At 40.7% G+C, this 24,226-nt stretch overlaps 1 protein-coding gene across 9 annotated transcripts in view; it reads left to right on the forward strand.

Moving 5' to 3' along the window:
- The window catches only part of SPATS2L (spermatogenesis associated serine rich 2 like), a 162,562-nt gene that overhangs the window by 132,396 nt on the left and 5,940 nt on the right, over window positions 1-24,226 (forward strand). For all 9 annotated transcript variants that reach the window (XM_019746487.2, XM_074339760.1, XM_074339764.1 and 6 more), the window contains 3 exons: window positions 14,812-14,870; window positions 21,144-21,253; window positions 23,731-23,833. In XM_019746487.2, the coding sequence (XP_019602046.2) occupies window positions 14,812-14,870; window positions 21,144-21,253; window positions 23,731-23,833 (272 nt within the window). The remainder of the gene's footprint in view (window positions 1-14,811; window positions 14,871-21,143; window positions 21,254-23,730; window positions 23,834-24,226) is intronic.

A 24,226-nucleotide genomic window follows, 5' to 3' on the forward strand; every position in this document is an offset into this window, starting at 1 on the left:
GAACTTGGAAGGGGATCCCCCTTTCCCTTCCTTTTTCTTTTTAACCATTAACTCCCTTTTGGTGTAAGTGATAACCTCATCTGTTTGATGACCATGTGTCCTCTTTCTCAAAGTCACTTATTTGCATGTTCACAAATGTTAACTGAGTCTGTTTAGACTCTCCATCAGCCAAAATCACTCTAAAAGTGAGAATTTCAGGCTGCAGAAAAAGCTATTTTGAGATAAGTCTATTTTCTTCCGACTGACCTCCAGTCCCACTACAAACGGAGCCTCTACTATGGAAGTCCTGCTGGTAGCCACGCGAAACCGCACACAGACCACCTGGTGGTCAGCAGGGTGGCCCCCCACACTGACCGGTGCCATCACTGTGACATTTTAAATGTTGTATCCTTTTTCCAGGCTGTGTGCTTCAGCAGGCTTCCCACAGGGAAATTGTCATTGTGGCTGCTGCATTTCTGAACCAGCTCTGCAGCAGTTTGTCCTGCCTACCCAGCTTGCTGATTCTTGGGTGCCCACATGATGTAAAACTCTTGGAGCATAGAGCCTTGGAACTACTTCATTTTGAGCCCAAATAAGACCATTTTCCTTCTTTTGCAGGTTTCTCACATAGGAGGATTCTTTCCTCCTTGGTTGTTTCATTCTCCCCCGACATTCTCCAAACTTTTAGCTGCATTGGGGTTAATACCTGGCTTCCCATGCGGTGCCTAAAGCCTGGTTTTTCTGGGCTCTTCAGGGTTCTTATTTTTCCTCTTTGTAACTAAACAGTGACTGAAAGATGGTGCCTGTAAATTAATACTTACTTCTCTCCATACCAAAGTATTGTGTATACACTATAATTAAGAACTCTTAGAGCTCTGTGGTCATCCTTTGCCTACGTGCCACCTCCAGGGATGCTGAGGTCACTGGTCTGAAGTGGACCCAGAAAGAGGTTTTTTGGTGTGTCTTTTTTTGTTTTGTTTTAAAGAACTCCAGGTGATTCTTTGGGAACATCTGTGGTTGAAACTCACTGATTGAGAGTCCTGCAAAGAGAGGGCTATGTCTGGGGCTAGAGCAATATTCTCAAGCAGGATGAATTTGCCTCCCAGGAGATACCATGTCTGGAAATATTTTTAGCTGTCACAATTGGCATCTGGTAGGTAGAGGCCAGGCATGCTGCTGAATATCATAGAATGCACAGAACCGTCCTCTCCCGCCCCCACCCATATTACAAATACTTATCTGTCCTGAGTCATCCGTAATGCTGAGAAAGCCTGGACAGAGGACAGTGAGAGGAAGACTGCATGTCTTCCTCGCCATCAACTTCAACACAGCCTTTCTGCATGTTCTGCTGTAGCTCCTTGAGGAAGGAAGGAGATTCCTCCCTTTGTAACACCCCTGACTATCTATCCCCCCCTCTCCCACTGCCCTCATAATGTGCCACTGGAGACGTGAGAGAGGAAGTGTCCTTTCCAGTCAGTTACATACCCCCCAAAACATAACCATAGTATCTTCTCTTTCAGATCAGTGAAGTAGGAAATTTTTTTTTTCATATGGCCTGAAACATGAACCTTCTAGGTACACACTTTAAAGGTCAAATTACATTTTCGTTTCCTGAAGACCAGAAAAACAATTGTATTGAAGTGTAGAACTTTGGGGGCTTTTCTTTTTTGTCTGTTTTTCATTATAGAATTCAACTCAGTCTTTAGGAGAAAAATGGAAATATTCAGAACTGACGCTTGTAGCTAATGATAGGCAGTCGCTCTCATTAGCCATTCTGTCTCTACCTGAGTCTTTTTCTCATTTCACAATAAAACCAAATAGCACAGTGGGGGGCCGAGATTAGGGTGAAGATCCGAAGCATGTAAAGATAAATACAGTAGAGAATTTTTCCATCTAGGGGATTATTATTTTTCTTTGGCGTCAGCCAGGCAACAATATTACTTGGTGTTCCTGGGCATACATGGCATGTGTCCAAATACTCCACTGCCAGTGACATCCTCAGATGTGCCAGCCCTTGTGCTCCTTAATGAGATGAAATGAAGGAATAAAAACAAGGTGTTTTTGTGTGTCTTGTGGTGCAGTCGTGGTTGAACAAATACCTGTGAACCATTTAATTACCCTCTCTTAATTAGGAGTCATTGGAATTAATTGTAGCACTGTATATACTTTGATAGATAAATATAGGGAAATTAATAGTAGGTGAAACACATCCTGGAATTAGATCTGTGTCACAGAATAGATGCTGTGACAACAGCAAGCTTGGTTTTTGAGTTCAGTTACATGGAGGATGTTGACATAAGCATGGGTAATGAGTAGCGACTCCATTTTAAAACCGTGTGGTTGAAATAGTAAGCATTGTCAGTGCCCCACTAGCATTCAGGGTATCTGGAGTATTGTGTTGTCCAGTAATAAAATGATGTTTTTCTCTGTGCCATTCATCAAAGGATGTTGGCAATGGGATTATCAGCAGGAGAACTGACTTTTCAGCCACTTAGCATTGTTATGTAATAATATTACAAAGCCTTCAGTTCTCTATTAAAATAGCAGCAATGTGTTAAATGATGGCTAGATTTTACCAGCTCCTTAGACTCAACATGTAATGAAGACAAAAATCAAGAGTTTGCAATGTATTTTTTTTTTTAAAGAAATTTAATAAAAGGTCTCTGTGTCCTTCTGCTCTGGAAATGAGTACAATCTTCCCATTGATCAAAACTTGTACAAACAAGACTTTCTGATTAATCCCTTTCCTTCTCATCAAATGGTTTTCCTAAGTGCCCACCTGCTTGTGACTTGTACAAAGCACAATACAACGGAAATTAAACAAACCTGTTTCTTCTCCCCACACCCAATAGTTGAGATTATGCCAGCTTATTGAAAGAATGCACAGTACGGAGATGAGCACACACCTGCAAAGGATATCAAGAGACAATAGAAGAGGCTAATAAATATATTTATGCCTCAAGAGAGTGATATGTATGGGTTTTTTTGTTGTTGCTGTACTGGCTGACAAAAATGACTCTATTTCCTTACTCTGTACGAGTCCAATAAACAGAAATAAGCTTCAGGATCCATTTTGAAATTGTGAAAAGGGTAACTACCATACGAGGATACCATGGAGAAACTCAAGGTTCCTGTGACTTTGTGACTAACGCAAGTCCCTGTGGTACAGTGTATTTCCAATCTTGCCTCGTTTGTGATGGTGCCATTCTAAATAGTGTAGTTCGCTTTTTGAAGGGGAAAGCTTTTCTTTTCCTATTTTCCTTCCTCCCCAAGGTTTTTCTCTGTGTTAGATGTTTCCCCAGGGCCACTGCAAGGACTGAGTGAATCGTCGACATGAAGGAAGAGCAGGTTGATAAATAACGGAAACTACAGCACTAGCCTTTCTAGTTTTGGTATGGTCCCCAGGAAACCAGCATCAATAGCACCTTGTATTAACAGCCTTTCTTAGCTACATGTGTGATTACCTCCATACGTTATGTCAGTCGCACACTTAGCATTGGAAGGCGGCTTTCCTTTCACTGCAGCCTCCTTTGCAGAATAATAGACCCACAATAAGCGCTGGAGGATAAGAAGTTGATTCTGACTCCAGCTTGAAATCTGAAAAGATTTCTGAATCTTTTCAGCAAATGAAGGCTACCAGCTTGGTAACATGCTCCTGAATAGGAATTGTTAGTTTTCCTTATACCATAGAAATATGAAAAGGAATTAAGCAAAATGTTCTAGCTATACAATACCAGAGGGAGAATATGCATCATTTGTGTGTGAGTGTTTTTCTTAGTTTACAGTATAATCCATTTTCACTGGGAAAATAAGGTGAATTCATTCTTATACATTAGTATAAATATAAAATACATTATAATGTTAAAAGTGGGATAGCTTACATCATAATTTCAGAATGGATCTTGGAGCTTATTCCTATTTATTAGACTGATACAGGGTGAGATTCTGTAGTTTCTTAGAGTGAGACTGAGGCATCATTTTGGGCAAAATTTGTCAGCTAGGATAGCAACAAATCATATAAAAGACTACAAAATACATGAAGTTAATATAAAATTCCTTATATGTATGTTATATTTTTATTTCAGTGATGGTAAATCTTTGGTTCTTAGGCCATATTCTAACAAAAGTCACATTTTCAAGGTTTATTAACCACTTAATTGGTAACGTGGGGTGTAGAGTTAGAATGGGGTTTAAATCTCATCTACACATATTCTAGCTCTGAAGATGGTTGGCTTTCTTAACTTTACGTAGACTTTCTAGAGATTTTGTGAAGATTCATGTACAAGATAAGCATTTCTTAGATTATTCTAGAAAATCTCTAGCCTGGCCCACAGTGGAAATTCAATGTAGGTTGGTTCCCTTCTCTTCCAGATAAGCATTTAGTAAATTTCTTTTCCTCTATACCAAGACACTGGGAAGACGTTATGCTTCTCCACCTTTCTGTTTATTTAGCATGCACTGGATCCCAGCTATGAGATACGGCTATTTCATCACAACTTTTTACTGTTTACTGCTCAATGAAGAGAGAAGTAAGGCAAAAGGACTCCTGATTCTGAATGGCCACAGTAGCCACCACTTCAGCCCTCCTTCCCCTTTCATGCCTTGCCATGCCTTCTCTCTACCTTCTCTTCCCCTTTCACCATTCATCCATCCAATAGATAGATGGATGTGTCACAAGCCATGCTTCTCAAAGCTTGGAATGCATGGGAAACATCAGGGCCCCATTCCCAGAAACTGATTCTGTGGGGCGGCGCCCAGGAAGCTGCATTTAATGAGTACAGTGGGTACCCGTGTAAGTGGTCTGAGGACCACACTTGAAGAAACACTGCTAAAAACACGAAGGGATAGAAGACGATCTCTTCCCTTAAAAAGTTCAAGGTTTAGTGGGAATAGACAAACAGGCTATGTAATGCAGTATTGGCAAAAACCAATGGAGCCGTGGGGCAGCGGGGAGGGGGATCAACACTGCTGGCTCGTTAGGAAGGGGTCCATCCACAGTGTGCTCTGGAAGGAGTATGTTCCCTGGGTCTCAGTCCGTCAGTGAGTGAATTGTGAGAACATCCGTCTCAAACCAGATAACTTATTTATAAATCATACATGGGTTCTACTGTTAATCTGTATACTAAAGATGAGGAAGGTCTACTTCTTAGACTAAGAAGTAAGTACATAGAGTTTATTATTTTGTTTGTTCCCCCCACTTGGGAAACTGATGGCCTAGGGCAGGTCCTGAAGAGGAGTGGCAGTACGTGAGACAAGAAAATGCTGGATGGTAAAGAGTCTTATGGTCCAAACCAAGAAGTGTACGTTCCCACCCCTCCCCTTTCCACATGAGAGCCAAGGAATTCAGGAGCCCAGCAGGAGGCAAGGAGCTGCCTCAGCTAGGCCCAGCGGTCTTGGGTTGTGGGCCAGCATTTCTGTGACTTCTTGTACCACATAAGTCTCTTCTAGTTTGTGTTCCTAACATATTCATGTTCAACAACCATGATGGCTTCTGCATAGATGCCACTCCCCGCAAAAAACTGGAAAGAAATGCAAGTGTTCAGAATGGTTGACTCTATTTTAAGTATGAGACCAAGAGAGCATTTGTCTTATTTTGTTTTATTTTGAAATTTGTTTTATTTTATCTTGCTTTTCCAGTTTTTTTTAATGAACATGAAAAAAGTAAAAATGTGAAGAATGTTAATTCAATTTCTTAAATGGTATCCTTGTGCTATAAGACAATTATCCACATTGCTTTCTTTTCTATAGATGTAGATGTAGTTTGTTTTTGTTTTTGTTTTAAGGGGGTTGTAATAAATCATACAATTTGTGTAGCTATAGAAACTGAACACAGTTTAGTGATGAGAACAGTTATACAGTGATCTCCATGGAAAGAAAACAAAACTAAGAAATAATTAGCAAAGATAAGAAAACATATTATTAAGCAAAATTATATGTATAATTCTAAATGGATGTGGACAAGGAATATAGATTTTTACACTGAACATGTGGTGTTGTGGGAGTTGTAGAATATATAGGATTTTGCAACTCTGATGTCATTTTTAAAATTATAAGAAAAAAAGGTATCCCTGTGTTTGTTTGTTTTTTCAATTAACTATGTCTTTTTTGAGGAACTCTAGGATTTTTGTTTAAGTGTTGGAAGTTAGTCCTTGTGCTAAATCTGCAAATGTCTCATTTCTGAAATGCACCTCAGACAGTGTGATGAAATATTCATTAACTATGATTTAAATCATTGTAGCATTTCAATATAAAAAATGCAGACTAAGCGGTATTAACATTAACAGATTATATTACCTCTGATAAAAGAAATAGAAATCAAATGGGCTCGGCCTGATTGGCAAATTGAGTGCTGCTGTCACTTTCATTGACAGCCAAAGGGATTTTAATTTTGCTTTATATGTTAAATGTGGTTCATGCTTAGAGGCACTGCGACTTCATTTCCCTGAGCCACGATCACTAGGCAGTTTATCAAAGGGTGTGTTCCACCCTAGTCTACATGCTGTCGATATGTATGTTGGGTTTCATATGTTTACCAAATCACACTGTGGAATGCAAGAAATATTTTAAAAGACCATTTTGTCACCACTGCTACCTTAAGAAAAAATAATTCCTTTTTTTTTTTTCTAATTATAAAAAGAATGCAGGTTGTTGTAAAATCTAAATGAAAAAATGGACAGAGCAGAAGGTGACAAACCCAGGAATCCCAACCAAAAAAATAAATAAACATAGCCAACTATTTGATAATGAGCCTAGAGTTAAATCAGCAACAGTGGAAGTGGAGTAGGGTAGGAGAGACAGTTCTAGGGTGGACTTCAGAGGATTTGATCACATGGGAAGTGAAGGGAAAGGACTCACGGACACGGGGTGAGTGGTGATGCCAGTAGCCCGTATACCGGGTACAGGAGAGGGGACAAGATGGGGGTGTAGGGGAGGAAAAATAATTTTTGCTCTACCCTCTTGAGTTCTTGGCTAAGACCCCCTATAATAAAAGACAGATTAACAAGAGAAAAACAAACACGTTTATTAATTTGTATACCTCATATATACATGGGAGATACCCAGGAAAAAACGAGGAACTCAAAAAGTTGGCTTAGAACTCAGGCTGAAATACCATCTTAACAAGGGAAAGGGGAGAGGAGGTGAGGTATAAGGGAGAGCAAATGATTTTCAGGAAAGGTGAATGGGCCCTTAGAAGAGTAGATGGGAAGCATGCAAGTGTCTGGCAAAGGGTGTGTGGGTGTGGTCTTGATTTCTAGTCTGCTCTCCTGTGATAAGAGTCAACAATGCTCCCTGGCTGATGAACCGCCTGGGGAGGAAGGGTGTTTATGGCAATCAAGTTCCTTGTGAAGAATCTGCCTTTAGGTAGTTAAGAAGAGTTCAGAGAAAGCCTCTCCCTGCTTTTGCTGTTTTTCAAGTGCCTATAGCTCAAAATAGTCAATATACCAAAGTGCCATATTTGGGGGTGGCTTATTCTACTACCCTTCAGGAAGCAGAACAGAGTAAAGGAGGAGCAGGGAATTGGCAGCGTGCAAGAGCATGGGTGCCATTTGCAGGCACCTGTCATAAGTGTTAGGGCTGCCTGTTCTCTTGACCCAGGAGTAGAGACCCACACACAGTATTGCTGCATTTGTGGCTGTCAGGCCAGGGACAGAACTTGGTCGACAGCAGCAGTAGTTGAAAACTGGGTGAGCTGAAACCCCTGAGTAGTTTTGCCCTGGGCCCAAGAATTTCTGCTAATGCTTGGGGAGTTACACTAGAAATGGTACCCATGGTAACAGCATTGCACGTACTAAAAGTATAAAGGGAGTTTTTCTACACTTCACCTGGTAGGCAAAATCCTCTCACCCCGGGGAAGGGACATAGCTGCCTGAACTTGTGGGCAGTACACACGGCCTCGTCCATCAGCTCTAACTCCCAGCTCAAGGCCCACATAGTGGGCACTGGGCACTACAAGGCTGCCAGGAGCCCAGCTGGCATGCCCCTGGGCATGCACAGTTCCTGATGCAGCAGTTAGGAGCAGAAGCCATGGGGAGTGGGGGGCAAATGTGAGAGAAACAGAAATTCTTTATACAGGAATTCTTGCTCTATGGCTTATCACTCATGTGTGTTTTATGTAAAATGTGAAGGCCAGAAAGGCTAAAACACCACCTCAGCATTCATTGGACTCCTTTCTCCCCAGCAATTTCCACATTCTTTTTCCCTCTAATGGGCTGGCGGACAAGAGGGCCTTCTCCAGCGTGCTCATCCTGCAGGAGGCGGGGCTCTGTCTCCCTCCAGAGCCTCTCCACCTGCTTGGTTCTGCTTGGCAGCGGAAGGGTTAAGGAAACTCCAAACTGAAGCACTTTATCCACAAGAAGGTCCTGAAGTAAAATTGTCTGGGATCAGATGGTCCCAGGCAATTTGTCTCACTACCCTCTCCCTGAGGCGAACTCAGAGAAGGAAGGTGGCCTAGTTTTAACTCTTTAGCGTCTAACTCTGGCTGCTGTCACTGATTGATTTCTAGCAATTCCCTTTGAAATTCTGCTTTCATTCCTCAGTACCCGCCCCCAGGTTCTGCTCTCCAGCTTATCAACCCCTGACAGTCCTGTGGCTGCTCCCTATCAGAGCATCTTTCTTTATGAAGAACACAGGACTTGACGTGGCTCGTCCCGGCTTCCAAATGAAGCCTTTTTATCGCTCAGTGTCTTAGTCTCCAAATTTAAAGAGGAGTCTTCCACAGAGCAGAAAATAGTACATCTATTCCTGCTGACGTACCTTTCCGATTCTTTTTGATTATTGTTAGTATTAGTCCTCTACACAAAGGAATCAAGACAATGGAAACATTTTTGTAAAATGGCACTTTATCTCTATGATTAGCTGTGTAATAAACCATAAAGGCTTTGCCATGGTAATCTCCTTATCCTTACACCTTATTGCTTTGATAATAAAAGCTTTTTTATGGCAGCAGAATAAAATTTTACTGTCCAGGCAGTTTAGATAAAATGAGGAGATGTGTTTGGAAGGATAAAGGGCACATCTGAAACATGTGAGGTCATTTATGTGGGCTCAGTTTAGGTGGAACACGTTCAATGTATGTCAAGTCTGGTGCCCTCTGGATGACTTGATCCAACCATGGAGAGAACTTTCAGTGGTCGGCAAAAAGCCAATTAAAGAGTTCTGTGTTCCTGTCAAGTACAGAGGATCACTGTTGAAAGGCCAAAATGTTCAAAACCTAGAATTGCAGATGATTAGTGGGGGAAAGCACAAATTTCAATAATTTATTACCACCTCAATTTGCAAACAGAATCATCAACTGCCTGTTTTGATTCTGAGCCAAACCCGTGTGGTTTGGTGAATATCGTTGCACTTTTATTCATAAGCTTATGTCTCAAAAGATTAGATTCTGTCAGTAACAAAAATTATAAATTTTTGCGTAAACATGATTTATACACAATGACTACAATATGCCAATTAAAAGTTTCATTATTGGTATGCCATAGAAAAATGAATGTGTTTTCTTCCCTTACATTCATCAGTCTTTAGCAATTTTTGTCAAGCAACCCACAATAGTCTAAGATCATGAAGTTGAACAGAAGTTTTTCAGTCAGAGTTTCCCTGAAGAAGTGATGATTAAGCAGAGACCTGAAGAAATACTCAAAGTTAATGAGGTGAAGACAAGCAGGAGTGGGGAGGAGAGTTGTCTTTCAGCAGAGAGCAGGGCATGTGCCAAGGCCCTGTGGTGAGGAGAGAGCAGAGCTCATACCCTCTGGGGTGTCGTGAAACTTAAATGACATCATCCAGCAAGGCACTGGCTCTCTGCTTCATGTATCCAACACCCAGTAAGCTCTCAGGATGTGTTAGCTTTGGTCAGCTCTCATTGTGAGGCGAGTCGGGGCCGATTCCTGTTCACACAGGTTTACCTCGAAAGCAAGCATGTGAGCTTTACTGCTTCCCCTGTGGGAATGTGATCTGTGACCCTAGCTCTGATTTTTCCATGACTCGTCACCTCTCTGATGTCATTCCTCTCACAGGCCTTCCCTCTTTCCCCCCATATCTGGTAACCTTATACCAGGGTTTTGCCCAGCACACTCTGTCCTTAGCTAGCCTGCGAAGTTGTTTTTCACTGCTAAGAAGATTCAGTAGGACTTGCAAATGGCACTGATGAAATTCCTCATGAAGCTGGATGTGACACCAGGGCTTGTGGACATTTGGAAGGTTTCAGACACAGTCTTTTCTCTTGGCCCGTTCCTTTGGTCTGGCACTAAGCTTGATAAGATGCTGGCTCCTTGCCGTCTGACAGCCTGCCAGGGGACAAGCTGGCCTTTCCTACTTCATCCCCTGCGTCCACTTCCACAGCCCCTCTTCCCTTCCACAGCCTGCTGCCTTGAAAGCAAAAGCCAAGGGAATCCTCAGGTGCACTTTTTTGAGATTCTTGAGGGAGGTTCAGGGGGTGCTGTCTCAGGCTGGCACCTGAACCTTGTTTGCATTTAGACTATCAGTTCAGAGCAGGATCCCCACTCAGCAGAGATTCCTTGGCTTGCCTTTGTGCGCATGAGTTTTGAAAGCAGTCATACACCACAGTGCTTGAATTACTAAAGTGTTTGAGGACAGTATTTTGTTGAAATACCCAGAAGAATGGAAGCATGGTCTGATGCCAACTCCACAGGCTTTCTCACATCCTCAAGTGGACACGAAGCAGATTAACAATGTATTGTGTATAACTTTCACTCCTCCTGTTGCTAGCCCCAAAGGCCGGAACTAACCGTTGTATGAATATCAGCTTCCTGTAATATGCGTTAGACCTGGGGCTATGCATTAGACCCCAGATGTCCATCTTGTAAACTCTCTGGGTGCATAATTATGTTAACAAATTTAATCAACAAAAATTTACCATGCTCAGTTGGTTGGAGCCTGTCCTCTCAACCACAAGGTTGCCGGTTCGACTCCCGCAAGGGATGGTGGGCTGTGCCCCCTGCAACTAGCAACGGCAACTGGAACTGGAGCTGAGCTGCGCCCTCCACAACTAAGACTGAAAGAACAACAACTTGAAGCTGAACAGAACCCTCCACAAACTAAGACTGAAAGGACAACAATTTGACCATTGTTCCCCAATAAAGTCCTGTTCCCCTTCCCCCAATAAAATCTTAAAAAAAAAAAAAAAAAAAAAAAAAAAATTTACCATGCTCTTGTAGCTGGTTAAGAAATTAGCAAAGGCTTCTTCGTACACCGTTCTCCCCATCCAATACACACACAGGCTGCAGGGTTCCCAGCCTCCGGGGTCTGTGGCCTTGTTTGGGGACAGATGGGGTAGGGGGACAAGGTGAGTCTGTCCTGGCACTCTCACTGCAGTCTGCTCCTTTCCCCCCATCTACTAGAAGGCTGAAGACACCCAATCTTATGTCGTGTGCACGTATTTCTTTTAGTTGTGTACTTTGCGTGCTCTCAAAACCTGGAAACTAATTAGAAGCCTTCTTGTTGGTTAAGGGTGGAAGAACCCTAATTTCTTCTTGCCATCATTTTCTTCCCTCTTCCCACTATTTCCCCAGCAATTTTGGCAGCTCCTCTCACCTTCTTCCTCTCAGCATTCCCAAAAAGAACGTGTAGGCTCCACAAAGATGGTAGGATTTTTTTTTTTTTTTTTATCCACAGCTGGGTTCCCAGCCCCACCACCCTTGCCTGGCAGATGGCAAGCACTCAGCAAATATTTGTCCGATGGATGAATGTTTGTCAGCTTCCCCCTATTTCTAGTTCTCTCTGCGGCATCCTCCTTTACAGTCGTCCCAAACCTGTCCAACCCTGTTTCACACCGTTGGGCAAGAGGATGGAGCACAAGTGTCACCTGCAAGTGTCACATGACAGGTCACACGTGACATAAATCAGCTGAAGTCTCCCAGCCCCTTAAGCAAAGAGGTTGTCCTTGACTCCTGTCCCATGTCCTGTGGCAGTTGAAAGCCCTCTCAGATTTGTGCCAGTTCTGGGGGTGGGTTAGGACTTAACATTCTCAGTCCACTCTGCCTTCAGGCTGTTGCCTCTTCCCATCTGTACAGCCTTGCATGTCCACAGACAGAAAACCCAGCCACTCCCGCAGAGTGTGTGTGTGTACCTGCACATGTTCAGACCAGGCACACCAAGCAGGGTACACCTTACATTCGCATAGGAGACCTCCTGGCTCCTGGAAGCGCTTTTGCCCCCCTCCGCCCCACTCCAGTGATTTCTTTCAGGCTCTTCACCCAACACAGCTCCCAGCCTTCTTGCTGACTCTTCTCTCTCTCTTCTCGCCTCCCTGCCTATAGAGGATAAAAATGTGTTTCTCAGGCAGAGTAGCTTAACCACATTGTGATTTGGGCTCCAGACTCCAGATCTCTAGGTTCTCACCTAATGTCTTTAGCAGCTTATCCATTAACCTTGTTTTCCTAAACTAACTTGGAACTGCCCTCTCTCAGGGGGTTGCTAAAAACAAAATGAAAAAATTACTTGGCCTCGATTGTGGCTACATTTGTGAACTTGACAGAGACGCTAAATATACCTCATAATCACAGGAACACAAGCCTATTGTTCCCACCCACCCAGCATTTCATATAATTAGCAAACATATTGCTGGTTTATGAATACGTGGTCTCTGGAAAGAAACGCAAGAAGCTTCTAACAACGTAGAATTCCAGGGAGGGGAACTGAATAAGTTGGGACAGAGATGGGATAAAGACTTCCTTCTCACCATACACCTTTCTGTATCATGTATTTCCTGTATTAAAACTCATTGACATCATACCTATATAATGTCAATAAATAAGGTACAGGTAACCTGATATGCTGGTTATACCAAAGCGATCATATCCAGTGATCTTAAGCCATCTGCCTCATGGGAATAACTGATGTCTAAACTGGATGGATTTGGCTTAGAGCCCAGTTCTGGAGAATTTGACTTACACATCAGTTCTTTCCATTAGGACTTCCGGATTTCCTTGTTGGAAACAGCTGAGCTCCTCAGCACACAGTCACTTCACGTTTCGGTTACATCATCTGGTTTAGGAGCCCCAAACTCCTATAGCTATAGCCCAGTTCTTACCTTGACAAATATTACAAAATAGTTCCGCTTAAGAAGAAATACATTGTCAGCACACTTTAGATTTTAAAAGTACATCTGATGGAGAAAAAAAATAGCAGATATGATGGAACAATCTGAGTGGTAATAAGGATATAACTGCAGTGTGTTTAGTGCATTACATATGAGAAAAAAAAATATGAGCTCATAATTATACAAACAAACAAAAAAATCTCAGTTACTTTCGGAGGATCCTAAGGAACCAACTATCATCTCAAAAACTGATAAATAAAAGGGAAGAACCAAGCATGTATCCTGCCTTACTTATACAAGACGTATTTCATGGTAACTCAAGTAGTTTATAAGGGATAGTTTCTCTTTATGGCAGCTGCCCAGTAAATAAATGAAGGCGTGGGAGCATTTGGATGTCCCCATATTTCAAACCCTATTGACCCAGGTGATGGTCATCAGTGGCTGCTAATATCAAAAACAGAGATGTCCTTTGTATTTTCTATAAATTTGTTATGAGGTGTAGAAATTTGAATACATTCAGATTTGATTTCAGGAGGCATATTTATAAGGTGTTGTGTCATTATGTGTCTACTGATGGAAATATATAACGTAAGTTTTCCTCCTGAAATAAAAAAACAAATCTAAATCCAATCAAATTTCTGTATCTCATAACAAACTTACAGGAAATATAAAAGAATGGGTTATATAATACCATGGAAATGCAGTCAGCAAAATTCAAACCTGGTTTCTTCAACAAATGATGGCAAAGGAGAGAAAAACAGAGTTAAGAAGGAATCTATCTCTAGCTCAAAACAGATTTAAGAAAAAATCAACCAGTGGTAGTAAGCAGGCCTTATTTACATCCTGGTTCAAACAAACTGTTTTTAAAAGGGTATGGGAAATTAATGTTATCAGTTATATTGAGTAAATAACTGATAACATTAAATTATTGTTAAGATTTTAGGTATTAAAGTAATACTACGGTTATAGTCCCCCAAAGTCCTCATCTTTTAGCTATATATTGAAATATTTATGGTTAAAACAAAAATTTAAAAACATCTGACATCTATGCTTATACAGATATAAAAATCTGTGAAAGGATATAGGAGTTTCTGATGGTGTGTTGCTTCTGGGAGGGAAACTAGGAGTCAGTATGGGAGAGAAATAAACTTTTGGACAGATAATTACTCATTTTGTGCAAGTAATACTTTTTCAGAAGACTAACCAAAAATAAATATAATGGGAAAAAGTTCACATAAAGATGCTTGAAATGCTTGTTTGGAAGAGTGAGACGGCATAGACTCATATTAGAGAGCATGGAGATGACAAAGTTGGTCAGGACCATCTGCATCAGAATGGGGCCCACCTGCCTTGCTCCTGGCCAGAATCTGAGCTAGTGAAGTATAGAGACTTTTGAGAAGTACAAGCCTTATAACCTGAGTGCCAGCTTTTCAAATACTTACACATTGTTTTGGAACTTTGGAATTCATAGGGCAAAAATAGTCCCCAATTTAAATTCAAAGCAGTGCAATTCTGAAAGTCTGAAAAGGCTTTTTTTTTTTTAGATTTGCTGACAATGATTTAATCAGCAGATGTCACTATGTAATACTTAGGAGCATCCCTTCCACGTTGCCTCATTTTTGGAAAAGCAGAGTGTGCTGCTGGCATTGTAACATAGAAATATTTATGGTGATTGTGTATTTTGTTTAATGAAAATAATCTTTCTTTTACTTCATGACTTCATTGAAAGTTTGTCTTTGATTAAGCATTCTTTGACTTTGTTTTTCCGCCCCTACCAGCATCATTGACAAAGAAGTTTCATTAATGGCAGAAATGGATAAAGTGAAAGAAGAAGCCAGTAAGTAGACACCTCGTTGTTTGATTTAGAGCCTCCCAATCAGAAGCAATCTGTAGGTCAGACGGACAGTGATATGGATTCTGGGCGGGTCCTAAAATTCACACTGAAATCCTAGTGGCTCATGAGCTCTGTAGCCTTAGGCATGTCACTCAGTCTCAGAAAACCTCAATAACCTCATGTGGCAAAAAGAGAGTAGTAGTAGCACCTACTGAGCACAGGGCACAATAGGCACGCAGCAAATAATAGGTATTACTGAGTTATTTAAAGTCCAAAAGGACGTCTGTGCATATATATAAAGGGCTACTTAACGTCAGTTCGGTTTAAAATGACATTGAATTTCATAGATACAGGAAACAGAATGGTGGTTACCAGAGGGGAAGAGGGGCGGGGAGAGGACAAAGAGGGGATCAAATATATGGTAACACAAGGAAACTAGACTTCAGGTAGCGAGCACACCATTGAGTATACAGATGTATTATATTACAAAGTTGTACACCTGAAATTTATATAATGTTATTAACCAATGTTCCCCAAATAAATTTAGTAAAAAAAATATATAAATAATAAAATAACATTGAATTTAGTATTAAATTTTAAAACATAACTTTTAAGACTTCACAACTTCCAAATCTTGCTATTCTACTTATACAATCCTTTACACTTGGTCTTTTTAGGTTCAACTAACTCAAGTTCAACAAGTTATCCCTAAAAAAAAGTTCCATTTGAAACTTACATAAAGTCCTCTTAACATTTTGAATAACATTTATGAATTTAATACATCTGATCTTTTTCAACATCTTCAGATGCCTGACCAGGCAAACTCACAAACTTAATGGGCAAAGTATTCCAAGCTTTTAAGTAACTCTTCTATGATTAATAATTCAAACCTAGAGAGGTACTTAATGAAGTTTTCTTAAAACACTCCACTTCTGTTTACAAACTTAGTCAAGTTTGCTGACACCTGCCCACTTAACACCTCAAAAGAAAATCAATTACATGTGTTAAATTGAAATCACAAGTGAGATTACCTAATGTACCAAATACTCTATTTCAATAATGAATACACTCAGACGATCTTGATGATTGCAAAACTTTTCCTAATTTTAACACAAAATATTAGTCCTCTGGATTTGATTTATTTTATTGTCTTTAAATTTATTTCTAAACCTTTCCACTCTTGTGAAGTTACTCAACAGCTAGTAGGGCAGATTTACCATCTCAAATAGTCTGAGATTCATGGGTTGGAAATTTCAACCGAGACAAGATTACTCAGTCAGGTTCAACACCGTGCTACAAAGGAACGTGCTGGGCCTTCTCTTACTGAATTCAGTCTGCTGTGTTCACGGGAACCCTAAGACCATATGTTTCAACTGGGATTTAGTTTTACAATTCTTATCTCCTGGCCATTTTAAATTCTTCATCCTTGCCGAAATTTTATCTCTGGAATTGGATACATGGCAGTCTGCACTACCAACCAAGTTTCAACTAAATTCCTTTACCTTTGACTGCAATGCCTTTCTTTGTACCAGAATGAAGGATCAGACCAGATTCTTCATTCTTTTTATATTTTCCTCACCTGATCCTTGGCCACAATTCAACGTCCCTTTATGGAAAATACCTCTCATTATTTTCATTACACAATTTTTCTAAATAATTTTAGACAAAATTTTAGAATCTAAAATAGAGCAGGTTTTATTCAATAAAACTAAATGTGATCCAGGGTTAAGCTGTGGAATATTCAGGGAGTTACACAATCCCTTTGATTGTGAAATTGTTTTGTTCCTATGAAATTTATTGGTTCTTCAGTGAAAGTAGATTTCCACATGACGGGATTTTTCCTGTTTCTCAGGTAAAGCTTATTTTTTTCCTCTTCAGTTTCATGTTTCATTGGTAAAAACACTAAGAGCCAACACAGGCACAAATGTTTCTCTAATACCAAAACAGAAAGTTACTAGCACATCACTTTTTAAGAGGTTAACAAAAGACCTCAGATTTCAATGTGCTCATTCTTTTTTCTTGGGACAATATTGGGTGCCAGGACCTGTGGAATTTAGAGCATCTCTGGAGAGTATCCCCATTTTTTACAACTCATTCCATCAAATAAACATTTACTGCACGCTTCCTTATGGGCTAAGCACTGTTAGTAACTGGGATAAACAGCAAATGGCGGTCCGTGGGACCCGCATTTGGAGCTTTCAGGGTAGCTGAAACAGCTAGACTGAAGGACAGGGTTCGCCTAACTTTAGTAACCCGTGCTGCAGCTCCTAGTTTTAGACCTGCCCAGAGCCCTGGGGAAGCCAATTCATATACACTGGAGGCAAGCAGAACTGAGTTCAAATCCAACTTCTACCCATTTACTGGCTGTGTGACCTTGAACTATTTTTTTATCTCCTCAGTCTGTGGTTGCATATTGGAAAAGGGAGAATAAGAATAGTGTCTATCTCAAGTAGTTATTATAAAGATAAAATGAGAAAATACATGGCAGGCACTTAGCACAGTGCGTGATACCATATCTGTGCAAAAAGGGAAAAGCTGTTTCTAATAAAGAGGTTAATCCAGCCCCCTCATGTGACAGTCAGAAAATGGAGGTCACCGATAGAAGGAACCATTGAATTTCTCCCCACAAAACACAACTCTCTTTACAACCACCATCTTGAGCTTGCGTATCTATGGTCTCACAAGTATTTTCCATTTCCTGTACATGGTATAAACGATATTTTCTCAATTATAACCTAAGCTTCTATATCCCTCACGGCACCTAACACAGTACTGAGAAGACTGTAGGTACTGCGTAATATTTGTTAAACAAAACAAACCATTGTGATTAATTCACTGTCTCTAGGCTGTGGGATCCAGTAACAGTGAACACTAATGTAATTACAAAAAGAGGAAGTATAGTCTAGACACATATATCTCACTTTATTAATAATATTTGTAGTTAGCATTTTTGACTGTACTATACTAAACATTTTACATAGGTTATTTCATTTAGTTTCACAATAGCCCTACAAAATTTGTAGGATTATTACATTTTACGGATTAAGAAACTACTTGTTGTAGTGCAAACTTTGTCTGCATGCCCAGGGAATTCAAGGCCAACATAGGAATGATCTTGGAGCGTCAAGTTTACAAGAGATTTGGGAAGAAAACATTACTTTATATTAACAGGAATGCAGAAATATTATGAAATAAAATGCGTTGTTCACAAGAATTTTTAAGGAAAGAAAGGATTTCAAAGAATCTTTGTACTTCAGCTACTTCTGCCCCAACTCTTGCCTCCCCCCTTAAGTACATTCTCTGCTAAAGAGTGTTATTTGAGAAGCCCTAAAAATATTCCGTGGTTCAAGCAGGCAGAGCAAGCTTCCAATAGGTTCCAAAAGCTTGAAAGAACTTATAAATCCTATTGAGAAGATAGATATCAGCATACAGATACTGTTTATAAAAGCACATAAATAATAATAATGAAGTCCTGAGTGCCGTGAAAATATAAAGCTGTATGGAACTGTCTCCCTGTACAGATTTACGAAAGGGTAATGTTTTCAAAACATACTTACTATGCTATTTTAAATTTTAGGATCGGTGAATCTTAGGATCTGATCTCATTTTGGTTTTGCTTTTAATTTCTGTGATTGATATTTTTGAGGTGAAAATGTTGGCTCCCCCCAAAGAATATTGGCTTTACAGCTCAAGTTTTAGGGCTTTTTCATAATGAAAGGCTTTGAAATGTTAATGATGTAAAACTCATCCCATCACTTGCTGATGCAAAGTATTCATTTCCATGCACATTTGCATGAGTGTAAACTCAGGATTTATTGGTGATCTTGCACCTGCATTCCTATTTTAGGGCCCTCTTATATCTGTTTCTACAAAATCTGTTGTTTGGTGTGAATGCCCAAGTTCTACTTAATCAAAAAGAACAATTGCCCCTAATTGTTACCAGTCCAGTAAATGACCCATTAAGAAAAGTCAGATCTGTTTAACTGTATAGTCACTCAGGATCTGCTTGCCCCTTTACTTATTAGCTGTTTGTCAAGTCTGTGCCTTCAGAATTTTTTCTTTTTAATCTTTGCAAGAAGAAAGTACTTTGTTTCATCTTCTTACTCAAGAATTGGTTTCCCTTGCTCCAGACATGAGACCCTTCCATAGGTTGGCCAAGAAATAAATAATCAATCAAAGGTATGAGTCCTAGATATTCGTAAGTGGGCCCTGTTGAAAAGGAACTTCTGTCCTTCTCTGCATATTCCTTTTAAGTACGGAATTGATGCAGTCATTCAATCCTTCATTCAGCAAACATACTGGGTACCCACTGTGGACCAGGATATCGGTGTTGTAGACACAGTAACTACATGTGCAGTCTCTGCTGTGACTGAAGATGCCTACAGGGGCCAAGCAGGTAACATTAATCAGCCAAGCAGGGTGGGGAGGGACCGAGGCACACTGGCCACCATGCTCCATCTGAAAAGGGCAGCGAGTCCTCGGCTCTGGTCAGTTGTTGCCACATGGGAATGCTGGCCAACCGTGGCCAGCAATTCCAATATTTTAAAAGAAGCCAGAAATTCAGCTTTCAAATGGAATCTCCTAATTTTCAAATGTGGGCCATTAATTTGAAAAATTAACTTGCAATGTGTGGACCAAACAAAACATATGTATTCTGTAGCCAAAAGTAATAGTGGGTCACCTTTGTGCGACCTCTAGTCTGCCTGAGTAACCTTGGACATCATTCAGTAATACATTGTCTATGTTCAGATGAAAGTTCCTTTCACTTTCCTCATCAGGACAAGTTTTTTACTAGCTCTTCTATATTCTGAAAGATCGCCAGGCACAGATCAGCCTCTGCCCGGCTACATGGTATCGTAAGTGGGAGGCAGGGGGGGTCCTGGTAAATAGTCAAAGCATGAGTAGAGTAGTTTGGTAGGTGATTAGGCTTTATGGGTTATAGATTGCTTATTTTATTGACATCTCAACATTGATATCAGCATAAAAAGATAATGCTTCTCAGACTGTCTGAAGAATGGTTTATGATTTGCAGGAGCTCTTAACTCTTGATTGCTTCTGAACTTCTTTTGGGTTTTTAAGATCACTGTTTTTGACATTAATAAATTAAGAACGCTTACACTGAGAAGTCACATTGTTGGGCTCTGCATGGAGGCTGTGAGTCAGTTCCAATGAAGCAGCTGACCTTTGTTCAGCCAAGAATAAAATGTGAATTCAATGTGCATATCATCTTACTTAGATGGGCTTCTCGCTTCTTTTAACTCAAAATACTTGTACAAAAGAAATGAAAACATTTCCTATGTGTCTTGAATTAGAGAGCTACAAGTCTATCTATTGGAAGATCAGACTTCATATTTAAATCTCACGTGATGGGTTTGTATTCATTGCTTTTCGAGCTCCATGATCTTTGGGAAAACACACATACACACACACACACACACACACACACACACACACACACACACAGTGAGCTACTACATCTACTTGATCCTTTAGGTCATCTGACAGACGTGTGAAAAGTGGTGCCAGAGAACTCCCTGGTGTCCTCTCTTCATGTGCAGATGCTAAAGGATGCACACGAATCCAGTTCAAAGGGCCTTTGACTCACCCTTGAAATTTTTCCATTGGGGCCACTTATAACAAAGACAGGACCCTGGACACTCTGCTCTGGAACTTCTGTCTGGTTGCGAAATGGAAACATGTCTGCACAGTATTGAAGAGGAAATTTTTTTTAGCTCACAAAACAACTAATAAAGTAAAACTTTTATGTCCTGTTCCAATAACACAGCTAGTTGCCCTAAATGAGTATGTGTTAAAGTTCATAAGGTTTGACTCTGTTAGAATTTAATAGTACAAAAAAAAAAAAAAAGAACTTAATAGTACAGCACATAGGAGAATGAATTTTGCTTAATGTCCTATCTTTGCAATATCCAGATAGGATTTTAATAAGTATCTTTTTCAAAGATAGCTGTTCTGCGTAATGCAGAAATTTAAAAGTCCAAATTAAGTCAACGAGATCAGATGCCAATGAGGCAAAGGAAGAAGGTTGTAGGCGTACAGTGAATCAGAAGATCATGTTTGGTTTGGGGCTTGGTGGGGAAGGACATGGGTGGTTGGTAATGAGCACCAATAGCAAACCCACCCCGATGACCAACTCAGAAAACAGTCATGGTCGAATAAAGCAATCAGTCTGTGGAAGGAGAACTGATTCCAAGAAATTAGGTCATTTAATATGTTTAAAGCTCTGGCCCTAATGTATTATTCCTTCTTATTTGGCAGTGGAAATCCTGACTGCTCGTCAGAAGAAAGCAGAAGAACTAAAGAGACTTACTGATCTAGCCAGTCAGATGGCAGAGATGCAACTGGCCGAACTCAGGGCAGAAATTAAGGTCAGTTGTAAAATATCACAGCCTGAACTCTGAGCCAGAGATCCCGATTACATTGGTGTTGCACCCATAGAGTGCTACTCTAAGGATCTAACTTCATACACCCAGCTCTCTTTCACGAGGCTGGATAGAGAACAGAAGGGTGAAGAACCATCTAATCACTATATTTAAGTATACTGTGGTTGGAAGAGATATATTAATACAGAGGAGAAGTACAAGCTATTTTCTTAGTGGAGACTGACCTGTATAAAATGTATTCAACCATGAATTATAGCTGGGATGGGGGATATTATTTTCACCATATATAATTTACGTGTATGTAATAAACACACACGTGAACATACACACATGAACTTAGTGTAACAGTAAGGATTCTAAAGAATGCGTAATATCTGGAGACTTCATTCCTACGTCCTTGTCTAGCTTAGTTACCCTTTTATTCAGAATCCCACCCACAAGTATGTATTTGTTAGATTTCTTCAGTTGCAAGCAACAGAAACTGACCCTGGCTCACCTCAAGAACAAGTAAGATTTGAAAGAGTATGAGTGTAGCTCACCAAGACAGAGTGTGATCTGAAGACTCCAGGCTACCATTAGACAGAAACCTGGGCAGTTGCTGAGTAATATAGGCTCAATAATTACCAGACCCTCTTCAGGGCACCAGCAGAACGCGTGATCACCAGACGTCATGAACCTTGTGCCATCCCACTTGATTAAATCCCAAAGAGAGAGATTCTGATTCATCTCCGCTTGGGTCACATCCACCGTTTAGCAGAGATTGGTCTTGATTGACAGACCCACCAAGACTGTGAATCTTGAAATTGCATTGGGGTACAGTTACCAGAGAGAGAAAAATGGTTACCAGAAAGGCAAAAACAAGTTTGTACAACAAAATAGGAATTTACAGTTTATAAGTTTCCCCTTTTTCTCTTTTTCCACAGTTCTCTCTCTCTCTCTCTCTCTCTCTCTCTCTCTCTCTCTCTCTCTCCAGCTTCTGACCCACTTCTTGGGAACTAGAGTACTTTGAAGACACAGTTGCTGCAGACTTTATAAGTAGGATTGTTTGCTCATCTGGGCATAAAACTGGTTGAGTATGGTAGAAAGTGGTAATAACTTTTAAGTCCCCTCCGTTTTGATTAGGCATGAAAAGGAGCCCCACGGGACTAAGGACCCTCCCACCCCCACCCCCACAGGGTCTAGAGGTCTTTTCTTTCTCAATTTCTCTTCTGCTTTTTGTTGCCTCCCACTCACTCAATTGCCATGGCCTCCTAATTAGTCCTGCCTCCAACGTCCCCTTCCAGCCTGGTCATCCACCCTAAGAGTCATACCTCAGAGCAGATCTGGTCTTCCCCTCAGAATGAAATCCATGACTGGACTCCAGTACATATATCCCAACGTCTATCTCCCCCCTCCCCCTTATTAGAACATCAAGTGAGGAACGTAAAGTTGCCAGTTTCCTGGTCTGTTGAAACCTAATCATCTTTCGAGTTTCATTTCTGCCAATCAAAATCCCACTCAACATAAAATGGTTAATAGCACAGGCGTTGGGGTGAAACAGTCTAGTTTCTGCAACCTTGAATAAATTCCATATTCTTAGAACCTCAATTCCCCCTCGGTAAAATAGAGATAATAATAATGTGTACTGACTTCATTATACTACGATCAGATGAAAATGAGATAATCTGTTAAGAATTTGGCCCATGTCTGGTAAGGGTTCAATAATTTTTTTAATGTTCCAGGTCAAATGCTTCCTCTTACATAACTCCTCATTCCCCTCCATAGGGTAATTTCTTCCTCTTTGATTATTGCCAAAGCACCTACCACATTCTACCCTATATTGTACTTAGTGGGATCTCCTTCCCCTGCCATGTGGTAAACTCTCTTGGTGAACTCAAGGAGGGGCTGAGTCATAGTTATTTCTGTATCTCTCACTCTGCCATCTACACATATTTCTTAATTTTAAATGAGAAAGAATCTCTTTCCCACTTCCTTTAACAGCACTTGGAATTCTACCATTCAAGATAATGTTTCTAGTTACTAAAAGCTGTTTGGACGTCCTGAGTCCCTGTTAAAATAGAGATGGATGTCTAGGGAAAGATGACATGCTTCTCTTGAGGGGTAATACCTGAGCACACCATTGGCCAAATTAGGAAGACTGCTGGAATGCAACAGGACATAAAATGCTGGAAGGAGGGCAAGGAGTGCTGAAAGGTTAAATGGATGAGTCCAGTTTGCCTGTATCACAGTTTTGTCTAAGCCCAGGCAGGGGAAAGGCAGGACCCGCACATATTCCCAGAACAAGAAGGTGATCATGCTCCAGGCAGATGAAAACCAAGCCTGAGTCAGTGGAATCTCCTGGTTGCAGAGCTGGCAGCAGCAACACCACCAGTGGTAGCAGAACTCGTGAGCGAACTCATCTGCAGTGTGCCTCAGTCATTTCTGTCATTGGCGAACTCCTGGTTTATTTCTCTTTCTTCCAGCACTTTGTCAGCGAGCGTAAATATGATGAAGAACTCGGGAAAGCTGCCCGATTCTCCTGTGACATTGAACAGCTAAAGGCCCAAATCATGCTCTGTGGAGAAAGTAAGTTTTGCATGCTTGCTAAATAATTCTGTGTGAGGAAACCTGACACTGTTTGGAGTTAATACCGGAAATGTCAGGTGCGCAGTCCCCCAGGGAGGCTAAAGTGAGGTCTAAAGACATTTAATGATCTAAGGTCAGGACACAAGTCACTAGAAATGTCAAGATTTGAACTTAGAGTCTTCAAATGCCACTGCCCATCAGTAAATCCCCAGGATTTAATACTTAGCAGAACAGAACAGGTCAACTAGTTTATACCTTTTGGAAACTTTCCTTAAGCACTGCCAGATAAACTGCACCTCTCATTTCAAATAGCCTGGTTCTACAGAGACCTGTTACACTGAGAGTGAGTCTCCCTAATAAGTCTGGGAACAATCAGCTACTGTCATGAAGGGC

Source organism: Rhinolophus sinicus, linkage group LG01, assembly GCF_036562045.2.
Source record: "Rhinolophus sinicus isolate RSC01 linkage group LG01, ASM3656204v1, whole genome shotgun sequence".
Lineage (NCBI taxonomy): Eukaryota > Metazoa > Chordata > Mammalia > Chiroptera > Rhinolophidae > Rhinolophus > Rhinolophus sinicus.